At 60.9% G+C, this 8,985-nt stretch overlaps 2 protein-coding genes across 10 annotated transcripts in view; one reads left to right on the top strand and one right to left on the bottom strand.

Moving 5' to 3' along the window:
* AP3D1 (adaptor related protein complex 3 subunit delta 1) overlaps positions 1–2,085 on the top strand; it is a 49,808-nt gene extending 47,723 nt beyond the window's left edge. For both annotated transcript variants that reach the window (XM_017874879.1, XM_017874878.1), the window contains one exon: positions 813–2,085. In XM_017874879.1, coding sequence (XP_017730368.1) covers positions 813–908 — 96 coding nt within the window. In that variant the 3' untranslated portion in view covers positions 909–2,085. The remainder of the gene's footprint in view (positions 1–812) is intronic.
* Positions 2,086–3,480: 1,395 nt separating this feature from the next.
* IZUMO4 (IZUMO family member 4) lies at positions 3,481–6,651 on the bottom strand. Of its 8 annotated transcripts, none has more exons than XM_017874868.1 (10): positions 5,878–6,651; positions 5,709–5,789; positions 5,546–5,617; positions 5,088–5,114; positions 4,918–4,993; positions 4,707–4,754; positions 4,591–4,605; positions 4,266–4,283; positions 4,047–4,076; positions 3,481–3,812 (listed from the first exon to the last, which is right to left on the bottom strand). In XM_017874868.1, exons 1-10 carry the CDS (start codon positions 6,092–6,094, stop codon positions 3,722–3,724), a joined length of 675 nt encoding a protein of 224 aa, XP_017730357.1. In that variant the 5' UTR covers positions 6,095–6,651; the 3' UTR covers positions 3,481–3,721. The 8 variants fall into 8 exon arrangements, with proteins under 8 accessions (XP_017730357.1, XP_017730359.1, XP_017730360.1 ...); XM_017874870.1 differs by having other exon boundaries at positions 4,047–4,061; positions 5,878–6,187; XM_017874871.1 differs by lacking the exon at positions 4,591–4,605 and having other exon boundaries at positions 5,878–6,187.
* Between the last annotated feature and the right edge of the window lie 2,334 nt (positions 6,652–8,985).

Here is an 8,985-nt window from a genome sequence, read left to right as displayed (position 1 = left end):
TAGGATCCTCCCGCCTCAGCCTCCTGCATCAGATCCTCCCACCCCAGCCTCTCACATATAGGATCCTCCCGCCTCAGCCCCCTGCATAGGATCCTCCCGCCTCAGCCTCCTGCATAGCTGGGACCACAGGCATGAGCCACCCGGCCTGGCCTGCATGTACTTTTATTTATTTTTGAGACAGAGTTTTGCTTTTGTTGCCCAGGCTGGAGTGTGGTGGTGGAACAATCTCAATTCACATGCAACCTCCGCCCCCTGGGTTCAAGTTCAAGCAAATCTCCTGCTTCAGCCTCCCAAGTAGCTGGGGTTACAGGCATCTGCCACCATGCCTGGCGAATTTTTTTTTTTTTTTGAGTCGGAGCCTCACTCTGTATGCCAGGCTGGAGTGCAGTGGTGCGATCTCAGCTCACTGCAAGGTCCACCTCCTGGGTTCACGGCATTCTCCTGCCTCAGCCTCCCGAGTAGCTGGGACTACAGGCGCCCGCCACCGCACCCAGCTAATTTTTTTTTGTATTTTTAGTATAGACAGGGTTTCACCGTGTTAGCCAGGACGGTCTTGATCTCCTGACCTCGTGATCTGTCCGCCTCCGCCTCCCCAAGTGCTGGAATTACAGGCGTGAGCCACTGCGCCCAGTCTGTTTTTTGTATTTTTAGTAGGGACAGGGTTTCACCGTATTGACCAGGCTGGTTTCCAACTTGTGACCTCAGGTGATCCACCCACCTTGGCCTCCCAAAATGCTGGGATTACAGGTGTGAGCCACCGTGCCTGGCCTCTGCACACACTTTTAAAAATACCAATCTTTTTCTTTACACAGGGTGAGAACTCTGTCTCGGTCGATGGGAAGTGCAGTGACTCCACGCTGCTGAGCAACTTGTTAGAAGAGATGAAGGCGACGCTGGCCAAGTGTTGAGAGCTGCATCGAGCCCCGCCCCCTCGCGGAGCACGCACCCAGGGACCGCAGCCCTGACGTGTCTCGCCTCTCCTCGGTCGTGTGTACTATACGCAAGCCTGAGTGTTAATTTAATTCCATGTTGTCCACCCGCTGTGTAGACGTCCGAGGTCGTACATTGCTTTGAATTATCCGACCATCCTTTTTTACTGTGACTCTTCCCACTCTCTTTGGTAAGAAGTCCCTTCACGTCCCCAAACCAGCAATGGCCTCCCCCACCTGGGTCTGTGCCCTGCCCCGTGCTGGAGGCCGAGTCCTTGAATGTGGCTTCAGGGGCTCCTGTCCTGGGCCAGGGCCCTATGGGCACCACATGAGGGGCACTTGGTGGACAGGGCAGGGCTGACGTGGCCTCCTCTGGGGTCACCTGGTTTTGTCCCAAAGGTCCTGACAGTGGCGTCTGGGGGAGGGCAAGGAAGGGCCGCTGTCGCCAAGGTTTTCTCTCCCAGAACCCACAGTGGGAAAGCGGTCTTGCTGGGCGTTGTCCATCGTCAATGTGCTTGTGGGCTGGTGGCTGGGCCCTGGGATCCCAGGCCATGCGCCAGCCAGGCTGTGGGCAGGGAGGGGCCAGGAACGTCAAAGAGAGGTTGCAGTCAGAACCATGGACCGGGCGGGATGAGGCCTCTCCCACAATTCTTCCCGGTCAGCAGAAGTGCATCTCGACGGGCTTAGGTTTGGGGTGAGGGTGTGTGGTCGCGTCCCGCTTGCCACTGTGCGCACCAAGGTTTCCCCACGTCCTTCCCAGCACTGTTAGGAAGGCCCGGGCAGGGCCTGGAAGCACCCGACCCGGGCTGTTCTCCTGTGTTGAAGGAGTGTGCCCAGTACCCTAGGGCAGGACCTGTGAGAGCCCCCACCAGGCAGGGCAAGGGGACTCTGCTCTATCCCCATGGCCAGCGTGGGCACAGGACTGACCCTTCCTCAGAGATAATGACATTTTATCTTTTCCTTTTGATGAAAACTGTCACTTTAGCATGTAATCTATTACAGAATCCCGTGCAGTGATTCTAGGATTTGAAATTATATGATGTGTTACATAAGAATTTATTTGCTATCGACATTCCCATATAAACAAGAGAGAGACATATCACGCTGCTGTCATGATTTTGTGTCAAGATGATCCAATAAAGTTGTAAAACAGGCATTTCCACATGGGGTCTTCTGCCTGACCTGGTCATGTGGCACCGCAGGGTTGGAGCCTCTGCGCCTCAGCTCCATCCAGGCCTGGGGCTCGCGCGGGCACAGGCCAGGGAATCCCCCACCCCGTGGAGGCCTCGGTTCCCAGCATCTCCACCCAGGGCTGTGCAGGGGAGCAGGTGCCCGCTCTCCCTCCCCTTCCGCAGGAGCCCCTCAGGGCAGGGACAGATCCAGAATTGAGAGCTGTGGAAGAGCAGCCGCCCCGCCCCTGGGTGAATTTGCCTCCTTTACACCAGCCTCACACCTTGAAGATGGGAGCCTCGAGCAAGGTGATGCTGGGTCAGTGAAGCCGCTGCCAACTCTAACCCAACACGTGGCCGTGGTGGCAGGCATTTGGTGGCAGGGAGCACAGAGCAGCACAGACGGGACCCCAGCCCCGGCCCACACCAACGTCCTTTATAGAAAACCATGTCTTGAAAGTGCCTGCTGCGAGCCTCTTTCCTGTTACTTAAATACGCTTGCCAGCCTCAAAGGAAGCATCCTTCACAGCCAGGACCTGACACCACCACTCCGGACGTTGTCCTCAGTGGCCACTACCACGTTCTCCCCTGACACGCGTGTGGCTCCCATGTCCCACGGAGCCTGGGAGGCGCTCGGCCACCTTCCCACACGCCGTTCCTGACAGCAAATGTGCCTATGCGCCCCTCCCGTGATGGAAGCCTGAGGCGGCCGCAGAACAGGGCGTGGGGCCCATGCTGGCAGCATCAGTGTGTTCAGGGATGTTCTCGCCAGTGCCCTGCAGCCGCCCCAATGCTGGATCAAAGGGACACTCGAGGAAGTGAGGAGACCAGCAGGAAGCGAGGAGACCACCGGACTGAGGTCGCCCAAGTGAGAATGGGACTTGGAACTGCACCACTGCACAGATGGAACAAAAGTGAGTCCCTCCCTCCTGTGTCTCAGGACCAGTCGGCCAGGGTCAGGCAGTCGTGGCCCCGGCTCTGGCCATCATGCCACACCTGTTGCTGCCACAGAGATGACTGGAGACAGCCACAGTTCCTGCGTTCCTTGGCTCAGGTCTGATGTGAGTGACCACAACACCTAAACGCACTAGTGCTGGCCCTGGTCTTGACCATACTGTGGTCTCGCTTTGGGTGGAAGAACCCAGGTGCTCTGTGGGCTTGTGTGAGCCTACCTGTGTGTGCTCAGGTGGGCCACGGCCCCACATCTAGGAGTCTGGGGACACTCCCTGAGGCCCTGTGAGTGTGGCTACGAGTCGGTCCCCCATGGCTGTGGACCTGAGGCCAGGACCTGCCCTGCTCTGTCTGGGACTTTTAGGCTTCCCCAGAAGCCCACCTCCAGCCCCCAGAGACTTCCCCTGCCCCGACAAGAACTCTTCTGCAAAGAGAAACATCAGGAACTTTAATCATCACGTCTCGCAGCTCCGCAGACCTGCCCAGGCGCTGACGCTGTACACAGCCCACCCCCGCTCCCTCCCTCCCGCCCTCCCGGCCCTGGCCAGCTCAGGCTCTGTCTGGGGTTGGAGGGGGGTCCTGAGGCAGTAGCAGCCCAGCTCCAGAGGGATAGGCGGGGGCTGTCCAGCTGAGTCCTGGCCCCACGTTGCGCTGGGGCGGGCCCGGCTGCTGTCAGTGCTGCTTGAGACACTCGGCAGCATCGTCCAAGGTCAGGTTGGCCAGGTGTGGGGGCTCCAGACACCTGAAGGCCGGTGATACCAGGCTGTGGGGAGACGAGGCTGCCTCAGCTCTCCATGTCCCCCACCCCCTGCCTCCCTCCCTGGGGGTCTTTGCTGGAGGGCCCCAGGCCTCTCCTCCCCGCTGGGATGTGTGGTCCTGTGTGTGGCCACATCCACGACACCCGCATGCCTGGGATTTCAGAAGGGTGTGGGGGCCACGGCACGCAGTGCTTAGGAACACCCCTTCTCCCGAGGCCTCCCTTCTCTAGGTCACTCACAAGGCTGGGGTGGCTCTGTGTGTCCCAGGCCAGGAGAAGGAGGAGGAGCGTAGTTGGTTCATGAAACCACCACATGGGTGTGGTTGCAGAGGTGACATCCAGCAGGTGTCCCAGGTATAGGGAGAGCCCCACCTGCGGGACCCCCACTGACCTAGAGGACCCCCCAGCCCCCCCTCCCTTTACCCCCTTCCCCTGAAGGCCAGGTCAAGGCAGCCTTACCTCATGCTCACGTCCTGTCTGAAAGGCAATATGGGGCAGTCAGCTCCTCCATGGGGCACCCCTAACCATCGCAGGGAACCCTCCCAGGCTCTGACCACAGACCTGGGGCAGGGGTGGAACCAGACCCTATGGGGCCCCTTTAGGCAGGATGCCCCCCTCCAGCTAAGGGTTAGAGACCTTTGAGGGTGAAAGGGACTGCGGCCACCTCCTGCGCAGAGCTGGGTTGGACGTGGAGCTGAGGGAGCCAGCCTGTGCCCCAAACATACTCACCCACGAGGTGCTCACACATGCACACTGCCTGTGTCGGTTTGAGGAGGGGACTTACTTGTGCCAGTTATTTCTACAAGGACAGTGGGTCTGGACTCAGGAGGCCGAGTGGCCATGGCCAGTGTTCCCTCCCAGGCCCAGGTGAGCTTGCTGCTGCCCGAAGACCCCACTCACATGTAGTTCAGCAGGCCCTGGACAGCTGACTCCCACTGCTCCGAGGACCTATGGGACGTGGGTTTGGAAGTGATGCGCCCCTGAACCCCTGACCCCACCCTACCCCGATGACGAGGGCCAGGTGGAAGGTGGGGAACCCCCTCCAAGGAGAGCCTGGGACCCCAGGGACAGCAGGGCCCTGGCACGGGTGGGTGTGATGCCTGAGCCCTACTCGCAGTTATAGCCAAAGCAGGCGACGTGCGAGTCTGTGCAGTTGTTGCAGGAGATGGTCTCGTACTGGAAGATGCCTGAAACACACGACAGCCGCCAGGGCTCCCCTTGGCCTCCAGGGCCCCGAGCTGCCGCCAGCGCGCCCCTCAGCCTGGATGGAGCCTCGCTTACCACAGTGGCGCTGACAGTCGAGGCGGCCTGTGGGAGGGCAGGACAGCGCCTACTTACCAGGCCCAGCCTTGTCCCCAGTCTTGCCTCCTCCCAATCCGCCAAGCCTCGGGGCCTGTCCCTTGCCACTGGGGCCCAGGCTCACCTGGTTTTCATATATGTGTGTCCATGGCCCGGAGGGAAGGGGTCCCCAAAGTGACCCCCAGCGTCGGATGGAGCAAACTTCAGGGGAAGGCGTGGCAATACTCCCAGCGCCTTTGGGGGCTACTTAGGGGAGGTCCTCGCGGGGTGATGGCATTGATCCTTCAGGGGCTGGGCTGGGTCCCTCCCTGGGGAGCTGCCCTCCTCCCCAGCTGCCCGCTGCCAGGTGCCCTGTTCACATCGCTCCAGGCTCAGCCAAGCCCCGTGGGTCTCCGAGGCTCCGGGCAACACCTCCCTCCCCTGAGGCCTTATTTGCTCACTTTCAATGATGGCGTTCTGGATGAGGTGCACCTGCTCCCGGAAGATGTTTCGCAGCTCGTTGGGGAAATACCCTGAGGAGTCCAGGCAGGAGGTAGTCAGGCTCAGGCGGTGGGCGGGGTGTCCTGGGGTGGGCGGGCCCCGCCTCGGTTTCGCGCCCCTTACCCGGGAAGTACATCTTCCCCTGGTACAGCTGATCCATTCTCTGGTACACTGCTGTCGCCACTTGGTCCAGCTTCTCCCGGGCTGCGGGCAGGAGAAGCAGCCAGGTAACTGGCCTGCCCGGGGGTCTCGCTGGGGGGTAGTCGGGACTGGGCTGGGCTCCCGCACTCACTGATCTCGGCGGGTATGGCCAGGTGCAGCTCCTTCATCGTGTCGTCGCTCCAGTCGGTGAGCAGCGCCCCTGACACGGGGATGTCGCCCACCCACCAGGACTTGAGGTTCACATGGTGGCGGTAGAAGGAGAACTTCTCGGAGAACTTGCTGTGGCAGTGCAGACAGCCGTGGGCCAGCGCCGCCGTCATGCCCACCAGGCACAGCAGCAGCGCCATGCCCGTCCCGGCCCGCCGCCGGCCAACCAACGGCGCTGCTCGCGCCACACCCCTCAGCCGCGCACCAACCAACGGCCCCCACTCGGGCACCGCGTCTCCTCCCCGCCAGCCCCACCAGCGCAGGCCCCGCCCCCTCCCAGGCCCAGCCCCGCCTCCGTCCTCAGCGGACTACTGACGGCGCCGGTTCCGCCTCCAGGCCCCGCCCACGATCCGCCCCTCAGGAGACTTCGCCACTCGGTGGGCCCCGCCCCCCAGGCCGCGCCCTACGCATGCGCCAATGGCCCGTGCCCGCTCCTCGGCCGGCTCCCGCTGAGGCCCCGCCCCGTATCCCGGCGACGGTACAGGCTCCGCCCACAGGCCGCAGCCCCGGTTGCTAGGCAACGGAGACCTCCGCCCTGCCCGGCCCGCCTCGGCCTGGGTCTGTCAGGGCGTCCCAGGGCTGCTGCCCGGAACTTGGCTCCGTGCGCCTTCGCCGCCCGGGCCCCTTATAGCCCGCGGGACCGAGTCCGGGGGACCCCTACACGCCGCTTCTGCGCGGAGCCCCGGGCCCTTTAAGGAAAGTAGGTCCGGTCCGCGGGTGCGGTCGGGCGTGCGTGTGAGGCGTCCTCCGCGACCGTGTCCTTCCGCGGCGGCTGCGAGGCGGGGCGGCGGCTGAGGCGGCCAGGTGGGTGCCGGGAGGGGCGAAGGCGGGCGGCAGAGGCGGCCAAGTAGGTGCCCAGGAGGCGCGAAGGCGGGCGGCAGAGGCGACCAGGTGGGTGCCCGGGAGGGGCGAACTTAGGCGGCGAAGAGACCGAGCCCTGAGGAAGGGCGAACCCTGGCGGCGGGGAAGCTGGATCCCTCAGGAGAAGCGAACTTAGGCGGCGGGGAGGCCGAGTCTTCAGGAAGGGCGAGGCCGGGCGCGGTGGCTCACGCCTGTAGTCCCAGCACTTTGGGAGGCCGAGGCGGGCGGATCACCTGAGATCAGGAGTTCGAGACCAGTCTGGCCAACACGGTGAAACCCGTCTCTACCAAAAATACAAATTAGCGGGGCGAGGTGGCGGGCGCCTGTACTCCCAGCTACTTGGGAGGCTGAGACAGGAGGATCACTTGAACCCGGGAGGCAGAGGTTGCAGTGAGCCGAGATCGTGCCACTGCACTCCAGCCTGGGCAACAAGAGGTGGGGGTGGGGCAAAAAAAAAAAAAAAGGAAAGGCGAACTCAGACGGCGGGGAAGCCGGATCCTTCAGGAGGGGTGAACTTAGGCGGCGAGGAGGCCGAGCCTTCAGGAAGGGGGAACTCTGGCGACGGGAAAGGGGAATCCCTCAGGAATGGCGAACCCAGGCAGGGAGGCCGATTCCCCAGGAGGGGGATACAGGGTGCGGGGTCGAGCTGCGGGGTCGAACTCCTGGCCCTGCCCACTGTCCTGCCGCAGGACCCCGCACCTCCCGGTGTGTGTTAAAATTCTGCAGGGCTTCAGGACCCCTAAGCCCACGCGGCATTCGGGCCCTTTCGAATAGGCCCGTCTTGCTCGGGGTCCCCAAAGTCGCTGGCAGGGGCCCCCCTCCCCCGAAAGAGGCGCCCACCAAGGACAAGCTGCTCCTTCCTGCAACGAAGAGGGGCTAGAAAGTGTAAGCGAGGGTGCATTTTATTAGGAGTCACTGAGAGGTGTGGGGAGATTGGAAAAGCCAATCACAGAGCGGAAAATCAGTGCTCCAAGCCGCAGCTCATCCTGGGGTAAGATTTCCAGTCTTTGTACACACTGCTTTTTTTGTTTTTGAGACGAAGTCTGGAGTCTCACTCTGTCGCCCAGGCTGGAGAGCAGTGGCGCGATCTCTGCTCACTGCAAACTCTTCCCCGCTGGGTGCAAGTGAGCCTCCTGCCTCAGCCTCCCGAGTAGCTGGGATTACAGGCACCTGCCACCACACCCAGTTAATTTTTGTATTTTTAGTAGAGACGGTTTCGCCATGTTGGCCAGGCTGATCTTGAACTCCTGACCTCGTGATCCGCCCACCTCGGCCTCCCAAAGTGCTGGGATTACAGGCGTGAGCCACCGCACCCGGCCCACACTGCTTTTTTACACTTACTTTTTTCTTCATTTTCTCCTTAACAGTTTATACGGGTTTAATTGACATGCAGTAAACTTCCCATATTCAAAGCAGATGGTTGGATAAATGTTGAGATGTGTGTTTTGCATGTTTCACGTCCCATCTGTGCTTTCTGCTTTGGGAGTTGCCTCCTGCACAGGCAGGAGGGAGTGCCCTGGCCGGCCTCTAAGTCGTGGTCACGACCGCCTTCCTTCTTGTGCATCATGCAGTCACAGGGGCTTCCCTTTCACGGAAGAGGCGTTGGGACGCAGAGCTGGGGGGCTGCTGAAGGCTGGAGCCGTCAGAGCCCACAGTCATGCCTTGAAGAGCGAGTCATTCATTTCCCTGCGTGTGTGCGATAATATGGGTTTTGACCCGTGAGACAAAACCCACCTTCCTTTTCTGTTCTCCTGGGTTCATTTCCTTTCCAGGCCTGGTTTTGCTTTTGTGTAGGGAAAGCTGGATATTTATTTGTTTGGTGGTTTGGTTTGCTGGTTGTTTCAGAAGTGCAAGAGGGTGGCCAGGCGCGGTGGTTTCATGCCTGTGATCCCAGCACTTTGGGAGGCCAAAGCAGGCGGATCACCTGAGGTCAGGAGTTCAAGACCAGCCTGGCCAATATGGCGAAACTGCGTCTCTACTAAAAATACAAAAATTAGCTGGGCATGGCCAGGCACAGTGGCTCATGACTGTGAAGCAGCACTTTGGGATCCCAGCACTTTGAGAGGCCAAGGTGGGCGGATCACAAGGTCAGGAGATCAAGACTATCCTGGCTAACACGGTGAAACCCTGTCTCTACTAAAAATACAAAAAATTAGCTGGGCATGGTGGC

This window comes from Rhinopithecus bieti, unplaced genomic scaffold (assembly GCF_001698545.2).
Source record: "Rhinopithecus bieti isolate Rb0 unplaced genomic scaffold, ASM169854v2 scaffold_9769, whole genome shotgun sequence".
Lineage (NCBI taxonomy): Eukaryota > Metazoa > Chordata > Mammalia > Primates > Cercopithecidae > Rhinopithecus > Rhinopithecus bieti.
This window is presented reverse-complemented; position numbering and strand designations above follow the sequence as displayed.

What these genes read in the sequence shown, in the direction of transcription:
- IZUMO4 (XM_017874868.1), bottom strand. Translation starts at nt 6,094, where the DNA reads ATGGCGCTGCTGCTGTGCCTGGTGGGCATGACGGCGGCGCTGGCCCAC. An exon ending in GGCCATACCCGCCGAGATCA is followed by an intron (nt 5,790 to 5,877) that starts GTGAGTGCGGGA and finishes TCCTGCCCGCAG; the next exon opens with CCCGGGAGAAGCTGGACCAA. An exon ending in CGACTGTCAGCGCCACTGTG is followed by an intron (nt 4,994 to 5,087) that starts GTAAGCGAGGCT and finishes CGTGTGTTTCAG; the next exon opens with GCATCTTCCAGTACGAGACC.